Raw genomic sequence first — 27,304 nt, forward strand, 5'->3', positions numbered from 1 at the left:
GAAGCTATTAGAGCTAAAAGAAAATCCTTCAGAAAATGGAAGGAGGAACCGACTGAAAATAATAAGAAACGGCATAAGGAATGTCAAGTCAAATTGAAAGCGCTAATAAGGAAGGCTAAGAGGGACTTCGGAAAAAAAGATTGCGTTAGAGGCAAAACACACAGTAAAATTATTTTAGGTATATTAAAAGCAGGAAGATGGCAAAAGAATCAGTTGGACCACTAGATGACCGAGGAGTAAAAGGGGCGATCACGGAAGACAAAGCCGTAGTGGAGAGATTAAATGAATTCTTCGCTTCGGTCTTCACTGAGGAAGATTTGGGTAGGATACCAGTGCCAGAATGGTATTCAAAGCTGACGAGTCGGAGAACCGAATGAATTCTCTTTAAACCTGGGGACGTAATGGGGCAGTTCTACAAACTGAAGAGTAGCAAATCTCCTGGACCGGATGGTATTCATCCCAGAGTACTGATAGAACTGAAAAATAAACTTGCGGGAGCTATTGTTAGTAATATGTAATTTATCCTTAAAATCGAGCATGGTACCGGAAGATTGGAGGGTGGCCAATGTAACGCCGATTTTTTAAAAAGGTTCCAGAGAGGTGACCTGGGTAATAGCTCAAAGCAAATCGGGTAAAGCCCCTGGTCCTGGATATAAAGCAGAATTTTATAAGTTGATGGAGACTCGGTGGTCCCTACATTGGTTAAAGTGTTTAATGAATGGATGGAGAATGGTAGGATGCCAAACCAATTACATTTGGCTAGGATAGTTGTGTTTCCTAAGCCTAAAAGGGATGAAAAACTGGTAACCTCCTATAGACCTATCTCACTGATTAACCAAGAAGCAAAATTATTTGCAAAAATTCTAGCAATAGACTGGGGCGGTACTACCTCATCTTATTCATACAGCTCAGGTAGGATTTGTACAAGGTAGATCTGTTACCAAAAATTTGAGGAGTATTTTGGCAGCATTGGAAGGATTGGGCCACTCCCATGCACAGGCATTAATGATAAGTTTCGACGCTGAAAAAGCGTTTGATAGAGTGGAGTGGCCCTTTCTGTACTCGGTGCTAGAAAAATTGGATTTCAGGGTAGCTTTGTGCAAGCGATCAGGGCATTGTATTACTTACCTAGAGCACAGGTGTTGATAAATGGAAATATATCGGGGGAGATCCAGATTAGTAGGGTACTAGACAAGGGTGCCCACTGTCACCTCTACTTTTTGCACTGCAATTAGACCCTTTAATTAGAGACATATATGATTGTGCAGCGATTCCTGGGGTACAACTTAGAAATCAAGAATTTAAGCTTGCCGCGTTTGCGGATGACCTATTGGTGGTCATTACGAAACCGAAGGAGACCCTGCAAATCTATTAGAGATAATTCGAAATACGGAGACTATCGGGCTTTAAACTAAACATAGACAAATCCGAAGCTCTTGAGATAAACCTTGACATCCAATTATTGGCCGGATGGATTTCCTTTGAAACGAGCGAGTAAGTCTTTTACATACTAGGGATTCTGTACCGGCTAGTTTGAAGGAGCTCTATACTTTAAATGTCACAAAACTGCTGGACAACTCAACAGTTAGATTCATGGGCACTCTAACATTGTCTTTAATGGGGAGGATTAGTCTTATTAAAATGGTGATTTTGCCAAGATGGCTTTACACATTACAGATCCTGCCCATAGTGTTACTGCAAAAGATATCAAACGCTTATATCGATTGATGTCCAGATTCTGTTGGGCAAAAACGCGCTAAGATGCAGTTGAAATATATGCTGGGGGATGGAGGCAAGGGGGCTTGGGAATACCTAATATTAAATTTTACAATATGGCATGCCTCCTGCGCCAGACGCGAGATTGGCTATTCCAATCCCAGGAACATACACCTCTAGAGATGGAAGAAGCACTATATAGCCCATATCATGGGATAACATTAGCACATTTACAGAAAAGGAGATTCCACATAGACTTAGACACAATGTCCTGATTTTATCACTCAGAGCAGTGTGGAGATTCTTAGGGGAACTACTGGGTGGAGATCCGAGAGTAACTGAGTATCTAAACATCAAGGGAAATCCGTCCTTTGTGCCCGGGCTGGAAAATAAAACTTTTGATAGATGGGCACAGGCAGGAGTGACTTGTATAGCAGATGTACTGGGAGGAGAGTGGGGACATACTGCCCGCTGCCACAATTATTGGCTCAAGGGGAGCAGGGTTGGGGTGATATGTACGCGCATTGCAAACTTAAACACTATGTACAAACATTAGATAAAGCAGCATTGCATTGTAAATTGGGTAACAAAATCAAAAAATTCTTTAGATGAGATATCTGAAACTGCTCCATCCATATCCCAGATACATCGGAAGCTGTGGGAGCTGGCTCCGATGAGGGAGATGACTATGATTAGACAGAGATGGGAAAAGGATGTGAGTCGTAATTTGGAATCTTGGGATATTACTGCGCAGATAAGAGATATACCAGAAATAATTGGGGGTGCAGATTACAGGGAATGCGCGTACAGGATGATCCATAGAGCTTATTTTACCAGTACAACTATATAAATCAGGGGTATAGAGACAGCGCTCTGTTGAAACGTAATAGACATGATAATGCTTTATACCACGCGGTGTGTGGGATGTGTAGTACTAAAGAGATATTGGAGACAAATAGTTACTTACCTGTCTCATGTTTGGGTAGTAGAATAGACATGAATCCACTGCAGTTGGTACTAGATCTGAAAGAAACACCTTTAAGACTCAACGCTGACAAAAATTATATCGAAAATTATGTTTGGTAGCGAAGAAATGTATTATGCATATTGGACCGTAGCCACCTCGCCACCTTAGTGGCATTGGCGTAACAGGGTACACCAGTACTAGTGTGGGAGGCGAAAGAAGCAAAGGACATTACAAAAGGAAAATACGGTTTCTTAAAATATGGTGAAGCTACCTGGAAAAAATGACACAGAGAGGCCGAAGTTTGGTCATTAATACTTTATAAACGGGCCAAGTATCATTATAACACTGGGATGTGTTAACATGAGTTAATCAAGAGGGGTGGGGGTGGGGGGTTTGCAGGGAATAGAGGGAGGAGGGTGAGGGAGAAGGGACTGAGGAGTAGGGTTGGTAATTAGATATGGAGCTCTGTATTTACTTGGGGTGGCAAGCTGATCACTCTGCACCACAGTAGAATATTGGTTGATTTACCATTGTACACTTAACAACTATGAAAGCTCCGTTGTACTGTTATGCTTTTATTTTTACAATTGCTGAAATATAAAGTTGTAAGGAGGGGAGGGGGGCAAGAGAAGAGAAAATGGAATAAGTGATTGACGCAGTTAATTATGTTGTTGCAACGTTGATTTGTATACTGAACCTTGCTGTATGAAGGCTCCCAAGTTGAATTGTATTGTGCATTTCGTCAATAAAAAAGTTTAAACATAAAAAGGTTCCAGAGGAGATCCAGGAAATTATAGACCGGTGAGTGACGTCGGTGCCAGGCAAAATGGTAGAGACTATTATAAAGAACAAGATTACAGAGCATATTCAAAAGCATGGATTAATGAGACAAAGTCAACATGGATTTAGTGAAGGAAATCTTGCCTCACCAATCTACTATATTTCTTTGAAGGAGTGAACAAACATGTGGATAAAGGTGAGCCGGCTGATATTGTGTATCTGGAATTCAGAAGGCATTTGACAAAGTACCTCATGAAAGACTCCAGAGGAAATTGGAGAGTCATGGGATAGAAGGTAGTGTTCTATTGTGGATTAAGGTAAAATTATGTTCTTACCTAATAATTTTCTTTCCTTTAGCTGCAGCAGATGAATCCACCAACTGGTGGGTTGTATCCATCTACCAGCAGGTGGAGATAGAGATCACTGACATAAGTGAGTGGTATTAGACGACCAGCCCCTCTGTAAGCTAGTATATGTCTCATCACAAAGCAAAGGTAGGCCCCCCATGAAGTAGAAAACCTTCCTCAACACAGGAAGAGAAACAACAACAGAACCAGAGTATATTCGAGTAAAGATGAAACTCTTTCTAAATTTTGAAACTTGTGTTTGAAACTGCAAAATACAAAAGAACTGGAACAAACAGGAACAACAAACAAACAGAGTGAATAAACAGTGATGGTAAGCTAGGGAAGGATGCTGGATTCATCTGCTGCAGCTAAAGGAAAGAAAATTATCAGGTAAGAACATAATTTTACCTTCCTTAGTGCAGGCAGCAGATGAATCCATCAACTGGTGGGATGCACCAAAGCAGTCTCTAGATAGGGCAGGACACCATCGCCCCCCTTGACAAGACCGCCATACCAAAAGAAGCATCAGATCTGGCAGCTACATCCACTCTATAATGCTTGGTAAAGGAATGAATGGAGGCCCAAGTAGCCGCTTGACAAATTTCTTGTAAAGACAAGACAGAAGACTCCGCTCACGAAGTCGCCTACGCTCTAGTAGAATGAGCACGTAAGGGTTCCAAGCAAGCTGCGACCACCCAACAAGTACGCTGAAGAAATAGCTTCCTTAAGCCATCTCGCCATAGTCGTTTTTGAAGCCACCTGGCCAAAACTGAACTGTGCTCAAGGGACAGAAAAGAAGCTGCGCTCATCAGGCAGGCAGAGAAGGATCTGTGCTCAACGAGAACAGAGTAGCACTCAAAGCACACAAACTGAGCCATGGGCAGAAAAAGAGTTGCACACTTCTGTCAAAGATAGAAGTGCCCTGAACAAGCAGAGACGAAGCTGAGAGTAACAGACAGAGGATGAGCAGTGCCCCACTGAAAGAGCTGGATGTTAGAGGTACCTGCAGAACTGAAGCTGCGGTAGCAATGGAACTGTGTATAAAACGCAGACAAGGAGCTGCGCTCCACACGCCGACAAGGAACTATGCTTCCTACGCAGACATGAAGCTGTATAGCATCTGCATTCACAGAGCTGTGCTCCACTTCACCCAATTTGCAGAGAAGAGTTGTGCTAAACATTCAGAGATGGAGCTACACTCAACAGGCGGTGAAGCTGCGCTCTGCACGCAGAAAGGAAGCTGCGTTCCATACGCAAAGAGAGAGAGCTGCATGCCACACACAGACAAGGAGCTGCGTACCACAGGCAGACACAGGACTGTGCCCCACGCTGAGACCTGCAGAGAAAGAACTACACTCAGCATGTGACAATGGAGCTGCGTTCAACATGCAGAGAAGAAAGGTTGCAGAATAAACAGCGAAGGAACTTCACTCAACATGCCATGATAGAGCTGTCCTCAACATACAGCGATGGAACTAAAGCCAACCTGGAACTGTGCCCAGCATGCAGCGATGGAGCCGTGCCCAACATGGAACGGTGGAACTTCATGGAATAATGAAGCTGCGCTCAACATGCAAAATGCATAGATGGAGTCTACTACTACTACTTATTTTTGTAGTGCTACTAAACGTACACAGCGCTGTACACTTGAACATGAAGAGACAGTCCCTGCTCGACAGAGCTTACAATCTAATTAGGACAAACAGGACAAACAAGAGATAGGGAATATTAAAGTGAGGATGTTAACATAAAGGTTCTGAACAAGTGAATAAGGGTTAGGAGTTAAAAGCAGCATCAAAAAGGTGGGCTTTTAGCTTAGATTTGAAGACGGCCAGAGATGGAGCCTGACGTACTGGCTCAGGGAAGTCTATTCCAGGCATAAGGTGCAGCAAGATAAAAGACAATGAACTGAGTCCAAAGACTGGCAAGATTGGCGTTCCCGAGGGTAGTCCGAAGAGGGATTTGAGCTAGCAGTTGCACACCAAGAGCAGCTCGGACCCCCACCAGAAGGAAAGTACCCTGCAGACAAACCAGAGCAGACAGGAGGTATCCATGGGGACGGGACAACCTGAACCTCCCTAAGGAAGGGAGGAAAAACTGCTGCCAAAACAAGAATCAAATAGCAGGGGCATCTCAAGCAAGATGCCAGAAGCAGCAGAGACAGGACGGTCTGAAAAATAACTGACCAACAGTTGTGTAAGGCTGACAGGAATGAAAAAATAGCCCTGGACTAAAAAGACTGAGCCTGCAGCCAAACAGAGCTAGCGAGAGACTTCCCCCACTTGGAAATGGCAGACTAAGACCTCCGAACCGCAAAGGTACAAGTTCCAGCAACGGGGCCGCCCTCTGAACCAGCCGCCGTCTAGGACCGTGAAGAGGAGAAAAACAACTGAGTTTCGTGAACCAGGCACAAGCCTTGCCCCACAAAAAAAAAAAATCAAAGCAACTGGTACCAGCTCAGAAGGGTCCAAGATCAGAATCAGACGCCAGCCAGCGAAATTCAAAGAAACTTCGCAAGCAGTCCCCTAGAATACATTGCCAAAGGTGGGAAAAGTTTCTTTTTTTTTTTTTTTTTTTTAAACAACCTTCTTCACTAGAGAACGGAATTAAAAAAGGTTTACCTCAGAGGCAGAAAAGGAGGGGAAAACGGTTTCCTTTTTCATAAACAACCTTCTTCACTAGTGACAGAAATTTAAAAAGGTTTACCTCAGAGCATAGGCTCCGACTCCGTGGGTGCTGTGGCTGCTCGAGCACCCCCAATATTTCACCCACCGGAAGTTCGTTCCCTCTCTCCCTCCCTCCTCCCTTTGAGTTCCAGGCCCACTCCCGCCGAATTTTAAAAGTCATCTATTTTAACCTCGTCGGGGTTAGGGCGGCAGCAGCGGTAAAAAGCATGCAGGCTCAGTGCTTAGTTGTTTCCTTTCTCTCTCTCTCAGCTCTGGCCCCGCCCTTGCGGAAACAGGAAATGAGGGCGGGACCAGAGCTGTGAGAGAGAAGGGAAAACAACTAAGCACCAAGCCGAGCCTGCTTTTTACCGCTGCTGCCACCCTAACCCCGACGAGGTAAGATAGATGACTTTTAAAATTCGGAGGGAGGGGGCCTGGAACTCGAAGGGAGGGAGGGAGGGAGGACCCTGGAACTCAAAGGGAGGGAGGGAGGACCCTGGAACTCAAAGGGAGGGAGGGAGGACCCTGGAACTCAGAGGGAAGGAGGGAGGAGGAACTGGAACTGGGAGGGAGGTGGAGAGGGGACGAGGGAGGGGGAGGGGGGAGAGGGAGGGGAGGGGGGAATGCACCACCTGTTTAAAAAAAAAAAAATTCAGCACCCCCAATCATTTTGAGAAGTTGGCTCCTATGTCTCAGAGGCAGAAAAGGATGGAAAAAACAAAGTTTCCTTTTTTTTCTTTTATAAACAACCTTCTTCACTAGTGACAGGAATAAATAAAGGCCTACCTCAGAGGCAGAAATTCAGATATACCCAGTGCTTTTTTTGTAGAAAAAAAGGTGCCGGTACTCATTATGGGCGGGGTCACCACATATGGCTCCACCCCTATGATAGCCACACCCACATTAACCACACCCCCTATACCAGCCATGGCGCATATAAACAGACATCATTGAAAATATTACAGTACTATAGGAGAAAAAAATAACGTGATTTGCTAAGTAGTAGCAGTAAATAAGACAGCCAATGTAAATTCTCAAATTGGACATATTACAAACACTAAAATGAAAATAAAATGATTTTTTTCTACCTTTGTTGTCTGGTGACTGTTTTTCTTTCCATATTGGTCCCAGTCTGTGATTCTGCTTTCCTTTGTTTTCGCTTAACTCTTCTGTGCCATTTGTCATTTTTTGTCTCCTTTTCTTTGCTTTCTTCAATATTTTTCAGGCTCTCTCTCTGTCCAGATTTAATTCATTCTTACTATCCATTCTTTAATTTCCTTCATCTACCCGTGGCTTTTCATCTTTTCCTCACCCTTGTTCTCCCCATGCCCCTTCCTCTTATTCTCCAATCTTTCTCTATTCCCCTTTTCCATCCAGCAGCTCTGCTTTCTCTCCCCATCCTTCCAGTGTCTCCCCTATTTCTTTCTGCATTCTTCCATCCAGCGTCTTCCCTCTTTCTCTCCCTATCCTTCCGTTTTCCCTCTCTCTCTCCCCATCCTTCCGTTTTTCCCTCTCTCTCCCCATCCTTCCATCTGTTTTCCCCCTCTCTCTCCCCATCCTTCCATCTGTTTTCCCTCTCTCCCCAATCCTTCCATCTGTGTTTTTCCCTCTCTCCCCATCCTTCCATCTGTTTTTCCCCTCTCCCCAATACTTCCATCTCTTTTTCCCCTCTCTCCCCATCCTTCCATCTGTTTTCCCCTCTCTCTCCCCAATCCTTCCCTCTGTTTTTCCCTCTTTCTCTCTCTCCCCAATCCTTCCCTCTGTTGTTTTCCCTCTCTCTCTCCCCATCCTTCCATCTGTTTTCCCCTCTCTCCCCAATCCTTCCATCTGTTTTTTCCCCTCTCCCCAATCCTTCCATCTGTTTTTTCCCTCTCTCTCCCCATCCTTCCATCTGTTTTTCCCTCTCTCCCGTTTTCCCTCTCTCTCCCCAATCCTTCCCTCTGTTGTTTTCCCTCTCTCTCCCCAATCCTTCCCTCTGTTGTTTTCCCTCTCTCTCTCTCTCCCCAATCCTTCCCTCCTTTTTCCCTCTTTCTCTCTCCCCAATCCTTCCCTCTGTTGTTTTCCCTCTTTCTCTCACTCCCCAATCCTTCCCTCTGTTGTTTTCCCCTCTCTCTCTCCCCATCCTTCCATCTGTTTTCCCCTCTCTCCCCAATCCTTCCATCTGTTTTTCTCCTCTCTCCCCAATCCTTCCATCTGTTTTTCCCTCTCTCTCCCGTTTTCCCTCTCTGTCCCCAATCCTTCCCTCTGTTGTTTTCCCTCTCTCTCTCTCCCCAATCCTTCCCTCTGTGTTTTCCCTCTCTCTCTCTCCCCAATCCTTCCCTCTGTTGTTTTCCCTCTTTCTCTCTCTCCCCAATCCTTCCCTCTGTTTTCCCTCTTTCTCTCTCTCCCCAATCCTTCCCTCTGTTGGTTTCCCTCTTTCTCTCTCTCCCCAATCCTTCCCTCTGTTGTTTTCCCCCTCTCTCTCTCTCCCCAATCCTTCCCTCTGTTGTTTTCCCTCTCTCTCTCCCCAATCCTTCCCTCTGTTGGTTTCCCTCTTTCTCTCTCTCCCCAATCCTTCCCTCTGTTGGTTTCCCTCTTTCTCTCTCTCCCCAATTCTTCCCTCTGTTGTTTTCCCTCTTTCTCTAACTCCCCAATCCTTCCCTCTGTTGGTTTCCCTCTTTCTCTCTCTCCCCCCAATCCTTCCTCTGTTGGTTTCCCTCTCTCTCCCCCCCCCCAATCCTTCCCTCTGTTGTTTTCCCTCTCTCTCTCTCTCCCCAATCCTTCCCTCTGTTGTTTTCCCTCTCTCCCCAATCCTTCCCTCTGTTTTCCCTCTTTCTCTCTCCCCAATCCTTCCCTCTGTTGTTTTCCCTCTTTCTCTCTCTCCCCAATTCTTCCCTCTGTTGTTTTCCCTCTTTCTCTAACTCCCCAATCCTTCCCTCTGTTGGTTTCCCTCTTTCTCTCTCTCCCCAATCCTTCCCTCTGTTGGTTTCCCTATTTCTATCTCTCCCCAATCCTTCCCTCTGTTGTTTTCCCTCTCTCCCCAATCCTTCCCTCTGTTTTCCCTCTTTCTCTCTCCCCAATCCTTCCCTCTGTTGTTTTCCCTCTTTCTCTCTCTCCCCAATCCTTCCCTCTGTTGTTTTCCCTCTCTCTCCCCAATCCTTCCCTCTGTTGTTTTCCCTCTTTCTCTCTCTCCCCAATTCTTCCCTCTGTTGTTTTCCCTCTCTCTCTCTCCCCAATCCTTCCCTCTGTTGTTTTCCCTCTTTCACTAACTCCCCAATCCTTCCCTCTGTTGGTTTCCCTCTTTCTCTCTCTCCCCAATCCTTCCCTCTGTTGGTTTCACTCTTTCTATCTCTCCCCAATCCTTCCCTCTGTTGTTTTCCCTCTCTCTCTCTCCCCAATCCTTCCCTCTGTTGTTTTCCCTCTCTCCCCAATCCTTCCCTCTGTTTTCCCTCTTTCTCTCTCTCCCCAATCCTTCCCTCTGTTGTTTTCCCTCTTTCTCTCTCTCCCCAAACCTTCCCTCTGTTGTTTTCCCTCTTTCTCTCTCTCCCCAATCCTTCCCTCTGTTGGTTTCCCTCTCTCTCTCTCCCCAACCCTTCTCTCTGTTGGTTTCCCTCTCTCTCTCTCTCCCCAATCCTTCCCTCTGTTGGTTTCCCTCTTTCTCTCTCTCCCCAATCCTTCCCTCTGTTGGTTTCCCTCTTTCTCTCTCTCCCCCCAATCCTTCCTCTGTTGGTTTCCCTCTCTCTCCCCCCCCCCCCCAATCCTTCCCTCTGTTGTTTTCCCTCTCTCTCTCTCTCCCCAATCCTTCCCTCTGTTGTTTTCCCTCTCTCCCCAATCCTTCCCTCTGTTTTCCCTCTTTCTCTCTCCCCAATCCTTCCCTCTGTTGTTTTCCCCTCTTTCTCTCTCTCCCCAATCCTTCCCTCTGTTGTTTTCCCTCTCTCTCTCCCCAATCCTTCCCTCTGTTGTTTTCCCTCTTTCTCTAACTCCCCAATCCTTCCCTCTGTTGGTTTCCCTCTCTCCCCAATCCTTCCTCTGTTGGTTTCCCTCTTTCTCTCTCCCCCCCCCCCCAATCCTTCCCTCTGTTGTTTTCCCTCTCTCTCTCTCTCCCCAATCCTTCCCTCTGTTGTTTTCCCTCTCTCCCCAATCCTTCCCTCTGTTTTCCCTCTTTCTCTCTCTCCCCAATCCTTCCTCTGTTGGTTTCCCTCTTTCTCTCTCTCCCCCCAATCCTTCCTCTGTTGGTTTCCCTCTTTCTCTCTCCCCCCCCCCCAATCCTTCCCTCTGTTGTTTTCCCTCTCTCTCTCTCTCCCCAATCCTTCCCTCTGTTGTTTTCCCTCTCTCCCCAATCCTTCCCTCTGTTTTCCCTCTTTCTCTCTCTCCCCAATCCTTCCCTCTGTTGTTTTCCCTCTTTCTCTCTCTCCCCAATCCTTCCCTCTGTTGTTTTCCCTCTTTCTCTCTCCCCAATCCTTCCCTCTGTTGTTTTCCCTCTCTCTCTCTCTCCCCAATCCTTCCCTCTGTTGTTTTCCCTCTCTCCCCAATCCTTCCCTCTGTTTTCCCTCTTTCTCTCTCTCCCCAATCCTTCCCTCTGTTGGTTTCCCTCTTTCTCTCTCTCCCCAATCCTTCCCTCTGTTGGTTTCCCTCTTTCTATCTCTCCCCAATCCTTCCCTCTGTTGTTTTCCCTCTCTCTCTCTCCCCAATCCTTCCCTCTGTTGTTTTCCCTCTCTCCCCAATCCTTCCCTCTGTTTTCCCTCTTTCTCTCTCTCCCCAATCCTTCCCTCTGTTGTTTTCCCTCTTTCTCTCTCTCCCCAATCCTTCCCTCTGTTGGTTTCCCTCTTTCTCTCTCTCCCCAATCCTTCCCTCTGTTGTTTTCCCTCTTTCTCTCTCTCCCCAATTCTTCCCTCTGTTGTTTTCCCTCTCTCTCTCTCCCCAATCCTTCCCTCTGTTGTTTTCCCTCTTTCTCTAACTCCCCAATCCTTCCCTCTGTTGGTTTCCCTCTTTCTCTCTCTCCCCAATCCTTCCCTCTGTTGGTTTCCCTCTTTCTATCTCTCCCCAATCCTTCCCTCTGTTGTTTTCCCTCTCTCTCTCTCCCCAATCCTTCCCTCTGTTGTTTTCCCTCTCTCCCCAATCCTTCCCTCTGTTGGTTTCCCTCTTTCTCTCTCTCCCCAATCCTTCCCTCTGTTTTTTTCCCTCTTTCTCTCTCTCCCCAATCCTTCCCTCTGTTGTTTTCCCTCTTTCTCTCTCTCCCCAATCCTTCCCTCTGTTGGTTTCCCTCTCTCTCTCTCTCCCCAACCCTTCCTCTGTTGGTTTCCCTCTTTCTATCTCTCCACAATCCTTCCCTCTGTTGTTTTCCCTCTCTCTCTCCCCAATCCTTCCCTCTGTTTTCCCTCTCTCTCTCCCCAATCCTTCCCTCTGTTGGTTTCCCTCTTTCTCTCTCTCCCCAATCCTTCCCTCTGTTGGTTTCCCTCTTTCTCTCTCTCCCCAATCCTTCCCTCTGTTGGTTTCCCTCTTTCTCTCTCTCCCCAATCCTTCCTCTGTTGGTTTCCCTCTTTCTCTCTCTCCCCCCAATCCTTCCTCTGTTGGTTTCCCTCTTTCTCTCCCCCCCCCCAATCCTTCCCTGTGTTGGTTTCCCTCTTTCTCTCTCTCCCCCCAATCCTTCCTCTGTTGGTTTCCCTCTTTCTCTCCCCCCCCCCCCCAATCCTTCACTGTGTTGGTTTCCCTCTTTCTCTCTTTCCCCAATCCTTCCCTCTGTTGTTTTCCCTCTTTCTCTCTCTCCCCAATCCTTCCCTCTGTTGGTTTCCCTCTCCCTGCCAAGTTTCCAGCGAACGGCGTGAAGTCGCGACGCACGCGGCACCAGCCCCTATTTCCGGCCGCTGCTGTTTCTCCTGTTGAGCAGCAGCGGCCGCTACACAAAGAAAAAGAAGATTTTTAAAAAAAAATTGAAACCTGGCTGAAACGCGGCACCCCGGCACTGTAGACAGCCATTAGGCATTGGCTGTTGCCCCACAGCCGCTCCTCCTCTTGCCTCTACGTCACTGCCCCTGGAGGAAGACCCCGGAGGAGCGCAGTGACGTAGAGGCAAGAGGAGGAGCAGCTGCGGGACAACAGCCAATGCCTAATGGCTGTCTACAGTGCTGGGGTGCCGCGTTTCAGCCAGGTTTGAAGTTTTTTTAAATCTTTTTCTTTGTGTAGCGGCCGCTGCTGCTCAACAGGAGAAGCAGCAGCGGCCGGAAATGGGAGCTGGCACTGCGTCCGTCACGGGGCGGGGGGAGCAAAAAAAAAAAAAGGTGCCGGTACGCCGTACCGTTGCGTACCGGCACAAAAAAAGCACTGGATATACCTACCACCACAGAAGAGAAGAACCCCACAGGGGAGACAAGTTACTCCATGCCACAATCAACCATCACCCTCTGCTAGAAAGAAAGCCAGGGGAGGTAGGGGAGGGGAGGGAACCAGGGTCACTGGATATCACCCTAGCTGGCAGATGAGGAACTCAGGACCACTGAGTATCATCTAAAACTAGCTCCAACACACCCCTGGCTCCACTGTCACCAGAAGAATCTGGGACAGGAGCTACCAGCCAGCAATCCAGAGTAGCTGCATGATCCGTCCACCATCCGCTAGGAGACAGAAAAAATACTGAACATTCCAGGCTGCACGATACCCTTAAAAGGCGGTTTACTTGGAACTATTTTCTCTGTCTCCTTCCACTAGTAGATGGACACAACTCATTAGTGTGGAGTGGTCTGGTATAGATGACAAGGAAAGCAGGGTTGAGCAGGGAGAGGAAAAACCAGAGTAACTGCTCCAAACCTTGTGCTTGAATCCTCTTCCTTGGGAAAAAAGTCAGAGCACTGCTTTCGTCTGTTGGCTTCAGCCTGACGTGTGACCCACCCAGTTTAGTGCACCCTATGATACCACGGAGCTCGGCATGACCCTAATTCAGACTAAAGCTGGTCGAGGTGATGTGGCAGGTGCAGTTAAGCAGAAATGGGTGGGGGCCACAATTCTTATGTAGCCTCAGTCACACAAACTGATGCACCTGGAGTATTGTGTTCAGTACTGGTCTCCGTATCTCAAAAAAGATATAGTAGAATTGGAAAAGGTACAGCGAAGGGCGACGAAAATGATAGTGGGGATGGGACGACTTTCCTATGAAGAGAGGCTGAGAAGGCTAGGGCTTTTCAGCTTGGAGAAGAGACGGCTGAGGGGAGATATGATAGAAGTGTATAAAATAATGAGTGGAATGGATCGGGTGGATGTGAAGCGACTGTTCACGCTATCCAAAAATAATAGGACTAGAGGGCATGAGTTGAAGCTACAGTGTGGTAAATTTAAAACGAATCGGAGAAACTTTTTCTTCACCCAACGTGTAATTAGACTCTGGAATTCGTTGCCGGAGAACGTGGTACGGGCGGTTAGCTTGACGGAGTTTAAAAAGGGATTAGATAGATTCCTAAAGGACAAGTCCATAGACCGCTATTAAATGGACTTGGAAAAATTCCGCATTTTTAGGTATAACTTGTCTGGAATGTTTTTACGTTTGGGGAGCGTGCCAGGTGCCCTTGACCTGGATTGGCCACTGTCGGTGACAGGATGCTGGGCTAGATGGACCTTTGGTCTTTCCCAGTATGGCACTACTTATGTACTTATGTAAGGGACATTTAAAAAAAAACAACCCATTTTGTTTCATAATGAAAAAAAGTTAGGAACCTTAAACGTAAATAAATTCTGGAGTACAAAAGATTGCTTGGCCAGATGCTAAAGACAAAAATCAGCTTACACTGGCACCACATTAACCTGGGTGATATTTCTGGCTTTGCAAAGTGCTTTCCCATAGATCATTGCATCAATGGATTTTTAATAATACTAAAAGGAAATTTTAAGACAATCCAGGAAAGTTAAGTCCTTTGAAGTTAAAATGATGATATATTTTGAGACAAGACTTAACGTTCTGGCTTTCCTATCACATTATAAACCATAAAATTACACTGCTTTGTCACCCTCTGTTTCTCACCCATCCTCACTTCTTTCTGTAAGTCTGTCATTGAAATGCTTTTATATTTCACACATATATGCTGACATTGGTCATCATTTGCTTATTTCTGATCTGAAGAAACTATTGCCTTCAAAAGCTAATGAAAAAATGTATTGTTAGTACAATAAAAAAAGATTGTATCTTTTCTTTTTTTGTTCTGTTTCTATTACCTTCAACCACCAAAAAAATGAAGTAGTTTAACATCTTGGCCCAACTTGCCATCAAAGATATCTGAAGTGGTCAACATTAAAAAAAAAACTAATTGTGTTTAATAATTAAAAAACAAATTCAAGTTAGCTACAATTTTTCCATAGCAAGTGAGAAAGGGGATGACCACACATCCTGGTCATTTAATGAAGAGAATGTTACCTCCTCTGAATTTCCAGTTCTTCTTGAGATGGGCCATTTTGCACCTGAGGAGGTAGATGTGAATTCTGTCGAGACAAAGTTGGACCTGTGAATGACCAAAAAAATTAGAAATGTGATTTCATCATTTATATTAAACCACACAATAAACCAGATTAACATTACCAAAATGCACAAATAAAATAAAACATCTCCCCCACCACACACATATATGTAACCCACTTTCTTTCCAGCAAAAGAAAAATGAGAACATTTATAGCTCTGATATAAAAACTGAAAAAATATATTTTAATGAAGTCCAATTAAGAAATCATTAATGATCAAGAAGAAAGGCAATAGTAGTGCTGAAGATTTACATATGACTGGAACTGAAATGTAGACATTTAAGTAAGTGCTTAGATGTAAAACCCTGGAAATTGACATTAGACAAGAAACACATTACTGCACGGGAGTTTGGAAAAACAGAAAAAAATTGTTAAAACTCACCTAAATAGAACACTGGAAACAAAAGAAAGGAAGGAAAGATGAGAACCCCATTACTACAACAAAGTTATATGCAACGCAAAAATTACATTTGTGAATGTTTCTTAAAACCTGACTTTACAGGTATGGGATAAAGCAAATGCTACATACCTGTAGAAGGTATTCTCCGAGGACAGCAGGCTGATTGTTCTCACTGATGGGTGACGTCCACGGCAGACCCTCCAATCGGAAACTTCACTAGCAAAGGCCTTTGCTAGTCCTCGCGCGCTCATGCGCACCGCGCATGCGCGGCCGTCTTCCCGCCCGAACCGGCTCGTGTTCGTCAGTCCCATATGTAGCAAAACAAAGCAAGGGAAGACACAACTCCAAAGGGGAGGTGGGCGGGTTTGTGAGAACAATCAGCCTGCTGTCCTCGGAGAATACCTTCTACAGGTATGTAGCATTCGCTTTCTCCGAGGACAAGCAGGCTGCTTGTTCTCACTGATGGGGTATCCCTAGCCCCCAGGCTCACTCAAAACAACAACCATGGTCAATTGGGCCTCGCAACGGCGAGGACATAACTGAGATTGACCTAAAAAATTTACCAACTAACTGAGAGTGCAGCCTGGAACAGAACAAACAGGGCCCTCGGGGGGTGGAGTTGGATCCTAAAGCCCAAACAGGTTCTGAAGAACTGACTGCCCGAACCGACTGTCGCGTCGGGTATCCTGCTGCAGGCAGTAATGAGATGTGAATGTGTGGACAGATGACCATGTCGCAGCTTTGCAAATTTCTTCAATAGAGGCTGACTTCAAGTGGGCTACCGACGCAGCCATGGCTCTAACATTATGAGCCGTGACATGACCCTCAAGAGCCAGCCCAGCCTGGGCGTAAGTGAACGAAATGCAATCTGCTAGCCAATTGGATATGGTGCGTTTCCCCACAGCCACTCCCCTCCTATTGGGATCAAAAGAAACAAACAATTGGGCGGACTGTCTGTTGGGCTGTGTCCGCTCCAGGTAGAAGGCCAATGCTCTCTTGCAGTCCAATGTGTGCAGCTGACGTTCAGCAGGGCAGGAATGAGGACGGGGAAAGAATGTTGGCAAGACAATTGACTGGTTCAGATGGAACTCCGACACGACCTTTGGCAAGAACTTAGGGTGAGTGCGGAGGACTACTCTGTTATGATGAAATTTGGTGTAAGGGGCCTGGGCTACCAGGGCCTGAAGCTCATTGACTCTACGAGCGGAAGTAACTGCCACCAAGAAAATGACCTTCCAGGTCAAGTACTTCAGATGGCAGGAATTCAGTGGCTCAAAAGGAGGTTTCATCAGCTGGGTGAGAACGACATTGAGATCCCATGACACTGTAGGAGGCTTGACAGGGGGCTTTGACAACAGCAAACCTCTCATGAAGCGAACAACTAAAGGCTGTCCTGAGATCGGCTTACCTTCCACACGGTAATGGTATGCACTAATCGCACTAAGGTGAACCCTTACAGAGTTGGTCTTGAGACCAGACTCAGACAAGTGCAGAAGGTATTCAAGCAGGGTCTGTGTAGGACAAGAGCGAGGATCTAGGGCCTTGCTGTCACACCAGACGGCAAACCTCCTCCATAGAAAGAAGTAACTCCTCTTAGTGGAATCTTTCCTGGAAGCAAGCAAGACGCGGGAGACACCCTCTGACAGACCCAAAGAGGCAAAGTCTACGCTCTCAACATCCAGGCCGTGAGAGCCAGGGACCGGAGGCTGGGATGCAGAAGCGCCCCTTCGTCCTGTGTGATGAGGGTCGGAAAACACTCCAATCTCCACGGTTCTTCGGAGGACAACTCCAGAAGAAGAGGGAACCAGATCTGACGCGGCCAAAAAGGAGCAATCAGAATCATGGTGCCTCGATCTTGCTTGAGTTTCAACAAAGTCTTCCTCACCAGAGGTATGGGAGGATAAGCATACAGCAGACCCTCCCCCCAGTCCAGGAGGAAGGCATCCGATGCCAATCTGCCGTGGGCCTGAAGCCTGGAACAGAACTGAGGGACTTTGTGGTTGGCTCGAGATGCGAAGAGGTCTACCAAGGGGGTGCCCCACACCTGGAAGATCTGTCGCACTACCCTGGAATTGAGCGACCACTCGTGAGGTTGCATAATCCTGCTCAACCTGTCGGCCAGACTGTTGTTTACGCCTGCCAGATATGTGGCTTGGAGCACCATGCCGTGATGGCGAGCCCAGAGCCACATGCTGACGGCTTCCTGACACAGGGGGCGAGATCCGGTGCCCCCCTGCTTGTTGACGTAGTACATGGCAACCTGGTTGTCTGTCTGAATTTGGATAATTTGGTGGGACAGCCGATCTCTGAAAGCCTTCAGAGCGTTCCAGATCGCTTGCAACTCCAGAAGATTGATCTGCAGATCGCGTTCTTGGAGGGACCAGCTTCCTTGGGTGTGAAGCCCATCGACATAAGCTCCCCACCCCAGGAGAGACGCATCCGTGGTCAGCACTTTTTGAGGCTGAGGAATTTGGAAGGGACGTCCCAGAGTCAGATTGGACCAAATTGTCCACCAATACAGGGATTCGAGAAAACTCGTGGACAGGTGGATTACGTCTTCTAGATCCCCAGCAGCCTGGAACCAGTGGGAAGCTAGGGTCCATTGAGCAGATCTCATGTGAAGGCGGGCCATGGGAGTCACATGGACTGTGGAGGCCATGTGGCCTAGCAATCTCAACATCTGCCGAGCTGTGATCTGCTGGGACGCTCGCACCCGCGAGACGAGGGACAACAAGTTGTTGGCTCTCATCTCTGGGAGATAGGCGTGAGCCGTCCGAGAATCCAGCAGAGCTCCTATGAATGCGAGTCTCTGCACTGGGAGAAGATGGGACTTTGGATAATTTATCACAAACCCCAGTAGCTCCAGGAGGCGAATAGTCATCTGCATGGACTGCAGGGCTCCTGCCTCGGATGTGTTCTTCACCAGCCAATCGTCGAGATATGGGAACACGTGCACCCCCAGTCTGCGAAGTGCCGCTGCTACTACAGCCAAGCACTTTGTGAACACCCTGGGCGCAGAGGCGAGCCCAAAGGGTAGCACACAGTACTGGAAGTGACGTGTGCCCAGCTGAAATCGCAGATACTGTCTGTGAGCTGGCAGTATCGGGATGTGTGTGTAGGCATCCTTCAAGTCCAGAGAGCATAGCCAATCGTTTTCCTGAATCATGGGAAGGAGGGTGCCCAGGGAAAGCACCCTGAACTTTTCTTTGACCAGATATTTGTTCAGGGCCCTTAGGTCTAGGATGGGACGCATCCCCCCTGTTTTCTTTTCCACAAGGAAGTACCTGGAATAGAATCCCAGCCCTTCTTGCCCGGATGGCACGGGCTTGACCGCATTGGCGCTGAGAAGGGCGGAGAGTTCCTCTGCAAGTACCTGCTTGTGCTGGAAGCTGTAAGACTGAGCTCCCGGTGGACAATTTGGAGGTTTTGAGGCCAAATTGAGGGTGTATCCTTGCCGGACTATTTGGAGAACCCACTGATCGGAGGTTATGAGAGGCCACCTTTGGTGAAAAGCTTTCAACCTCCCTCCGACTGGCAGGTCGCCCGGCACCGACACTTGGATGTCGGCTATGCTCTGCTGGAGCCAGTCAAAAGCTCGTCCCTTGCTTTTGCTGGGGAGCCGAGGGGCCTTGCTGAGGCGCACGCTGCTGACGAGAGCGAGCGCGCTGGGGCTTAGCCTGGGCCGCAGGCTGTTGAGAAGGAGGATTGTACCTACGCTTACCAGAAGAGTAGGGAACAGTCTTCCTTCCCCCGAAAAATCTTCTACATGTAGAGGTAGAGGCTGAAAGCTGCCGGCGGGAGAACTTGTCGAATGCGGTGTCCCGCTGGTGGAGCTGCTCTACCACCTGTTCGACTTTCTCTCCAAAAATGTTATCCGCACGGCAAGGCGAGTCCGCAATCCGCTGCTGGATTCTATTCTCCAGGTCGGAGGCACGCAGCCATGAGAGCCTGCGCATCACCACACCTTGAGCAGCGGCCCTGGACGCAACATCAAAGGTGTCATACACCCCTCTGGCCAGGAATTTTCTGCACGCCTTCAGCTGCCTGACCACCTCCTGAAAAGGCTTGGCTTGCTCAGGGGGGAGCGCATCAACCAAGCCCGCCAACTGCCGCACATTGTTCCGCATGTGTATGCTCGTGTAGAGCTGGTAGGACTGAATTTTGGCCACGAGCATAGAAGAATGGTAGGCCTTCCTCCCAAAGGAGTCTAAGGTTCTAGAGTCCTTGCCCGGGGGCGCCGAAGCATGCTCCCTAGAACTCTTAGCCTTCTTTAGGGCCAGATCCACAACTCCAGAATCATGAGGCAACTGAGTGCGCATCAGATCTGGGTCCCCATGGATCCGGTACTGGGACTCGATCTTCTTGGGGATGTGGGGATTAGTTAAAGGCTTGGTCCAGTTCGCCAGCAATGTCTTTTTTAGGACATGGTGCATGGGTACAGTGGACGCTTCCTTAGGTGGAGAAGGATAGTCCAGGAGCTCAAACATTTCAGCCCTGGGCTCGTCCTCCACAACCACCGGGAAGGGGATGGCCGTAGACATCTCCCGGACAAAGGAAGCAAAAGACAGACTCTTGGGAGGAGAAAGCTGTCTCTCAGGAGAGGGAGTGGGATCGGAAGGAAGACCCTCAGACTCCTCGTCAGAGAAATATCTGGGGTCTTCTTCCTCTTCCCACGAGGCCTCACCCTCGGTGTCAGACACAAGTTCACGGACCTGTGTCTGCAACCGTGCCCGACTCGACTCTGTGGAGCCACGTCCACGATGGGGGCGTCGAGAGGTAGACTCCCTCGCCCGCATCGGCGAAGCTCCCTCCGCCGACGTAGTCGGGGAGCCTTCCTGGGAGGCGACGGCAGCCGGTACCGCTCGCGGCACCGACGCCGGAGACCTCACCTCGGGCGATGGGCCAGCCGGCGCCACGCTCGACGGTACCGGTGGCGCAAGCACCGCCGGTACCGGAGGGGTAGGGCACAACAGCTCTCCCAGAATCTCTGGGAGAACGGCCCGGAGGCTCTCGTTCAGAGCGGCTGCAGAGAAAGGCATGGAGGTCGATGCAGGCGTCGACGTCAGAACCTGTTCCGGGCGTGGAGGCTGTTCCGGGCTGTCCAGAGTGGAGCGCATCGACACCTCCTGAACAGAGGGTGAGCGGTCCTCTCAGTGCCGATGCCTGGTGGGTGCCGACTCCCTCGGCGACCCAGAGCTCTCGGTGCCGACCCGGGAAGGAGACCGATGACGATGCTTCTTCGATTTCTTGGAACGAAGCATGTCACCGGAGCTTCCCGGCACCGACGAGGAGGACGTAGAATCCAGTCGTCGCTTCCTCGGGGCCGAGGCCGAAGGAGGTCGGTCTCGGGGGGGCTGTACCGCAGGAGCCCTCAGGGTAGGGGGAGACCCACCCGAAGGCTCACCGCCACCAGCAGGGGAATGGACAGCCCTCACCTGCACTCCAGACGAAGCACCACCGTCCGACGACATCAGCAGACGAGGTCCCGGTACCACCGACGTCGATGCAGCTATCCGATGTCTCGGCGCCGATGCAGAGGGCCGATGCCTCGATGCACTCGATGCACTGGCGGCCGAGGATGAAGCTCTGGACGCTGAAGACGTCGATGCACTCGATACCCCCGGTGCCGATGCCGACGAAGAGCCCGAGAACAAAACGTTCCACTGGGCCAATCTCGCTACCTGAGTCCGCTTTTGCAAAAGGGAACACAGACTACAGGCCTGCGGGCGGTGCCCAGCACCCAAGCACTGAAGACACGATGCGTGCCTGTCAGTGAGCGAGATCACCCGGGCGCACTGGGTGCACTTTTTGAAGCCGCTGGTAGACTTCGATGTCATGGGCGGAAAAATCACGCCGGCGAGATCAAAAGTCGAAATGGCGGAAAAGGCACTGAAAAAAACAAGGGGAAGAAAACTTCGACCCGAGGCCTAAAAGCGGCCTACCCCGACGACGAAAGAAAACTTACCGGGGCGAAAGCTGAAATAGCGGGGGAAGAAAAGACCAAGAGTCTTTTCCCACACAGAATGGATTAGAATTTTTCTCTTTCAAAAACACACGACGAACGCGCGAGGTCGACTTTGCGGGGCCCGACACGGCGAAAACACGACCGTACCGAGCGCGGACAAAAGAAGACTGACGAACACGAGCCGGTTCGGGCGGGAAGACGGCCACGCATGTGCGGTGCGCATGAGCGCGCGAGGACTAGCAAAGGCCTTTGCTAGTGAAGTTTCTGATTGGAGGGGCTGCCGTGGACGTCACCCATCAGTGAGAACAAGCAGCCTGCTTGTCCTCGGAGAAAAAAGGTTAAGATGTACAGCCTGATTCAAATCATATCCAACACAAATGGAAGCTTTGGATTGAAGAGAAACCTGTCAATCTGAATGGCTGATTCAACTGTTTCAAAATGTATAAATGAGTTAAGCCTAAAGGTAGGGGGGCTTTGGAACAAGTGATGCCATATCATTGGAATAAATTGCTAAATATATGGGGTCTTTTACTAAAGCTTAGCTCGGGTTATCTGCAGCAGAGCCCATTTTACTCCTATGAGCCCTGAAGCATATAACTCAAGTTTAAGCTTTAGTTAATGTCACGGCTGGGGCCATGCCTTTTTGTCCAGAATTATTGCTTCTCAGTATCTGGCTCTGTGACATCTCCAGACTGCCCTTTCCCTGCTGTTGATGTTCCTGATAGCCAAGCCTCGCTTTGGTCTCCCTGCTTCTGCTTCACTTCCTACTGGGAGACTGGGCGGCTAAATGGCAGATGATGTTTAATGTGAGCAAGTGCAAGGTGATGCATGTGGGAAAAAAGAACCCGAATTATAGCTACGTCATGCAAGGTTCCACGTTAGGAGTTACGGACCAAGAAAGGGATCTGGGTGTCGTCGTCGATAACACACTGAAACCTTCTGCTCAGTGTGCTGCTGCGGCTAAGAAAGCGAATAAAATGTTGGGTATTATCAGGAAAGGTATAGAAAACAGGTGTGAGGATGTTATAATGCCGTTGATGTGTTCAATTCTGGTCGCCGCATCTCAAGAAAGATATAGTAGAATTGGAAAAGGTGCAGCGAAGGGCGACTTATATGATAGCGGGGATGGGACGACTTCCCTATGAAGAAAGACTAAGGAGGCTAGGGCTATACAGCTTGGAGAAGAGACGGCTGAGGGGAGACATGATAGAGGTATATAAAATAATGAGTGGAGTGAAACAGGTGGATGTGAAGCGTCTGTTCACGCTTTCCAAAAATACTAGGACTAGGGGGCATGCGATGAAACTACAGTGTAGTAAATTTAAAACAAATCGGAGAAAATGTTTCTTCACCCAACGTGTAATTAAACTCTGGAATTCGTTGCCGGAGAAAGTGGTGAAGGCTGTTAGCTTAGCAGAGTTTAAAAAGGGGTTAGACGGTTTCCTAAAGGACAAGTCCATAAACCGCTACTAAACGGACTTGGAAAACGCCAAAATTCCAGGAATAACATGTATAGAATGTTTGTACGTTTGGGAAGCTTGCCAGGTGCCCTTGGCCTGGATTGGCCGCTGTCATGGACAGGATGCTGGGCTCGATGGACCCTTGGTCTTTTCCCAGTATGGCATTACTTACGTACTTATATACTTATGTACTTGTGACATCAGCCAACTCCTTCATAAGGACCCGAGAACTTTTATGCGGGGCCATTTGCAACAGGTCTATTTCCCTTTTGTTGTTGTTTGATTCTGAGGGAATTGGTCTTCTTGTTAGCTGTGCCTTTGGGCACAGCCCTGAGCCCTGTGTGTGTGGTTCTCGTTTGAACCTGTATGGATTACTTTCATGTTAATTATGCTCTTCAGCTAAGCCTGTTCCGTTTCCCTGTTTATGTGGTTCTTGCTTGTACCTGAATGGACTACTTTTCAGTTAGCTTTGTTTTCAAGCTTCGATTGTACTGTTTCTGTGTGTTTGTAGTTCTTGTCTGGGTTTGTTTAGAGAGCCGGTTGTTGCCAGCTTCTCTCCTTGATTTTGCTTACGTGCAGCTGTGTCTGCTCTCTCTCTCTCTGCCTGACTTCCCTTTCCCTACCCAGCTGTGTGCGCTGGCTGAGTTCTGGTAAGATTGTTCTTTCTTCGTTTGTTTTTCCTTTTGTCTGCTTTAACCCTCTCTCTTGTCTCTGTGGCACTGTCTTGTGTATTCCTTTCAGTGGCTTCTCTTTATCCTTGAGTGCCGTGTGGCACAGCCTTGTGTATTCCTTTGAGTGGCATCCCTTTACCCTTGAGTGCTGTATGGTACAGTCTAGAGTGTTCCCTATGAGTGGCTTCCCCTTATCCTTTAGTGCCGTGTGGCACAGCCTTGTGTATTCCTTTGAGTGGCATCCCTTTATCCTTGAGTGCTGTATGGTACAGCCTAGAGTGTTCCTATGTGTGGCTTCTTCCCCTTATCCTTGAGTGCTGTGTGGCACAGCTGTGAGTGTTCCTTTGTATGGCCGTATAGTTCGGTCTTGCGTTACTTCCCTGTGTGCTTTCTGTTTGAGTCCTCTCTGTGAGGTTTCTGTTTGAATTTGAGTGGGTCGCTCTTCTGTTTAGCTGTGACTTCTAGCATACCCTTGAGCATCCTCTCTGTGTGGTTCTGTTTGTGTTTGAGTGGGTTGCTCTTCCGTATAACTGTGACTTCCAGCACAGCCTTGAGCGTCCTCTCTATGTGGTTTCTATTTGAGATGAGTGGGTGGTTTTTCCGTTTAGCTGTGTATACTAGCTCAGCCTTAAGCTGCCTTTCTGTGTGGCATGAGTGGATAGCTCTTCCGTTTAACTGGGGCTACTAGCTCTCTCTGTGTGATTTTCTGTTTGAGTTAGTTAGGACTATTCGTCCGTATAGCTGTGGTTCTAAGCACAGCCCTGTGCTGCCTCCCTGTGTGGTTTTCCCTGTTACCTTTTTCTTGTTGAAGATACTATGTGAGCCTGAGCGGGGCTGTCTTTTCCCTTCTGTTTCTTTGTGCCTGTGAGTAGAGCCTTTTGACCTCCTGGTGCGAAGGTGGCAGACCTCACGTGTCACCTACATAGGATTCTAGATAGTGCTGGGGAGGAGTCGGCTGTCTTGGCTTTACTCATACTACCCCTCTCCTCAAGACCCTTCACTGGCTCCATATCCGTTTTCGCATCCTGTTCAAACTTCTTCTACTAACCTATAAATGTACTCACTCTGCTGCTCCCCAGTATCTCTCCACACTCGTCCTTCCCTACACCCCTTCCCGTGCACTCCGCTCCATGAATAAATCCTTCTTATCTGTTCCCTTCTCCACTACTGCCAACGCCAGACTTCGCGCCTTCTGTCTCGCTGCACCCTACGCCTGGAATAAACTTCCTGAGCCCCTATGTCTTGCCCCATCCTTGGCCACCTTTAAATCTAGACTGAAAGCCCACCTCTTTAACATTGCTTTTGACTCGTAACCACTCGCCTCCACCTACCCTCTTCTCTTCCTTCCCGTTCACATTAATTGATTTGATTTGCTTACTTTATTTATTTTTTTGTCTATTAGATTGTAAGCTCTTTGAGCAGGGACTGTCTTTCTTCTATGTTTGTGCAGCGCTGCTTATGCCTTGTAGCGCTATAGAAATGCTAAATAGTAGTAGTAGTAGTAGTAGTAGTAGTAGTAATGTGGGTACCAATGACGTAGGCAAATGTGGGAGAGAGGGTCTGGAAGCCAAATTTAGGCTCTTAGGTAGAAAGCTCAAATCCAGATCCTCTAGGGTAGCATTTTCTGAAATGCTACCTGTTCCACGTGCAGGGCCCATGAGACAGGCAGAGCTCCGGAGTCTCAATGCATGGATGAGACGATGGTGCAGGGAGGAGGGTTTTAGATTTGTTAGGAACTGGGTAACATTCTGGAGAAGGGGGAGCCTATTCCAAAAGGATGGGCTCCACCTTAACCAGGGTGGGACCAGGCTGCTGGCATCAGCATTTAAAAAGGAGATAGAGCAGCTTTTAAACTAGAAATGGGAGAAACGCTGACAGTCGCTCAAAAGTGCATGGTTCGGGATAAGGTATCTTGCAAGCATACCTCACAAACAGGGAAGATAGGGTTTCTGGATAGTGAAGTTGCACAACAGACTGTGGTAGGCCAGGTGCCCTTAAATACAACTAAAGATCAGACAAAATATGGCAAATCAATAGTGTCAAGTTCTAAGCATCATGCAAATAGGAACAACAAACAATCTGAAATGTCTATATGCAAATGCTAGGAGTCTAAGAAATAAGATGGGAGAGTTGGAATATATTGCACTAAATGAAAAATTGGATATAATAGGCATTACTACGACCTGGTGGAAGGAGGATAACCAGTAGGACACTGTCATACCGGGGTACAAAGTATATCGTAGTGATAGGGTGGACCGGACTGGTGGAGGGGTAGCATTGTATATTAACCAGAGCCTTGACTCAGATAGATTACAAATTCAGCAGGACACAAATCACACCTTTGAATCATTGTGGGTTGAAATTCCATGTATAAAAGGGAAAAGGCTGGTAATAGGAGTGCACTACCGTCCGCCTTGCCAGGATGAGCAGGTAGACGCAGAAATGATAAAAGAAATCAGAGACGCAAACAAAATAGGCAATGCGATAATAATGGGTGACTTCAATTACCCAAATATAGACTGGGTAAATGTAACATCGGGACATGCTAGAGAGGTACAATTCCTTGATGAAATCAATGACAGCTTTATGGAGCAGCTGGTGCAGGAGCCAATGTGAAAAGGAAAAATTCTAGACTTGGTCCTTAGTGGAATGCATGATCTGGTGAGGGACGTTATGGTACTGGGGCCGCTCGATAACAGTGATCATAATATGATAAGTTTTGATATCAACCTTGAAGTAACTATACACAGGAAGTCAAATACGTTTGCGTTTAACTTTAAAAAAAAGAGACTATGATAAAATGAGAAGAAAGGTGAAAAAAAAAAAAAAAAAACTTAGGGGGGCAACTGAGAGGACAAAAACTGTACAACAGGCATGGATGCTGTTCAAAAATACCATCCTGGAGGCCCAGGCCATACATATTCCACAAATTAGAAAAGAAAGATGGAAGTCCAAAAGACAGCCGGCGTGATTGAAAAGTGAGGTGAAGGAAGCTATAAGGACTAAAAGAAACGACTTCAGAAAATGGAAGAAGGAACCGTCTGAAAATAACAAGAAGCAGCATAAGGAGTGTCAAAGCAAATGCAAGGCACAGATAAAGAAGGCCAAGAGGGATTACGAAATAAAGATAGCATTAGAGGCAAAAAAAACACAGTAAAAAGTTTTTTCGATATATTAAAAGCAGGAAGCCGGTAAAAGAATCGGTTGGGCCGCTGGATGACCGAGGGGTAAAAGGGGTGATCAAGGAAGACAATGAGGTAGCGGAGAGATTGAACAAATTCTTTGCTTCAGTCTTCACCGAGGAAGATTTGGGTGGGATACCGGTGTTGGAAATGGTATTTCAAGCGGACGAGTCTGAGAAACTTACTGACTTCACGGTAAACCTGGAGGACGTAATGGGGCAGTTCAGCAAACTGAAGAGTAGCAAATCTCCTGGACCGGATGGGTATTCATCCTAGAGTACTGATAGAACTGAAAAATGAGCTTGCGGAGCTACTGCTAGTGATATGCAATTTATCCTTACTGCTAGTGATATGCAATTTATCCTTAAAATCGAGCGTGGTACCGGAAGATTAGAGGGTGGCCAATGTAACGCCAATTTTTAAAAAAGGTTCCAGGGGAGATCCGGGAAATTATAGACCGGTGAGTCTGACGTCGGTGCCGGGGAAAATGGTAGAGGCTACTAAAAACAAAATTACAGAGCACATCTCAGGACATGGATTACTGAGACCAAGTCAGCACGGCTTTTGTGTGGGGAAATCTTGCCTGACCAATTTACTTCAATTCTTTGAAGGAGTAAACAAACATATGGACAAAGGGGAGCCGGTTGATATTGTGTATCTGGATTTTCAAAA

At 47.8% G+C, this 27,304-nt stretch overlaps 1 protein-coding gene across 1 annotated transcript in view; it reads right to left on the minus strand.

Annotated features, from left to right (window-relative positions):
- ENAH (ENAH actin regulator) overlaps window positions 1-27,304 on the minus strand; it is a 273,492-nt gene that overhangs the window by 162,190 nt on the left and 83,998 nt on the right. The window contains exon 4 of the mRNA XM_030195712.1: window positions 14,854-14,938. Coding sequence (XP_030051572.1) covers window positions 14,854-14,938 — 85 coding nt within the window. The remainder of the gene's footprint in view (window positions 1-14,853; window positions 14,939-27,304) is intronic.

This window comes from Microcaecilia unicolor, chromosome 3 (genome assembly GCF_901765095.1).
Source record: "Microcaecilia unicolor chromosome 3, aMicUni1.1, whole genome shotgun sequence".
NCBI lineage: Eukaryota > Metazoa > Chordata > Amphibia > Gymnophiona > Siphonopidae > Microcaecilia > Microcaecilia unicolor.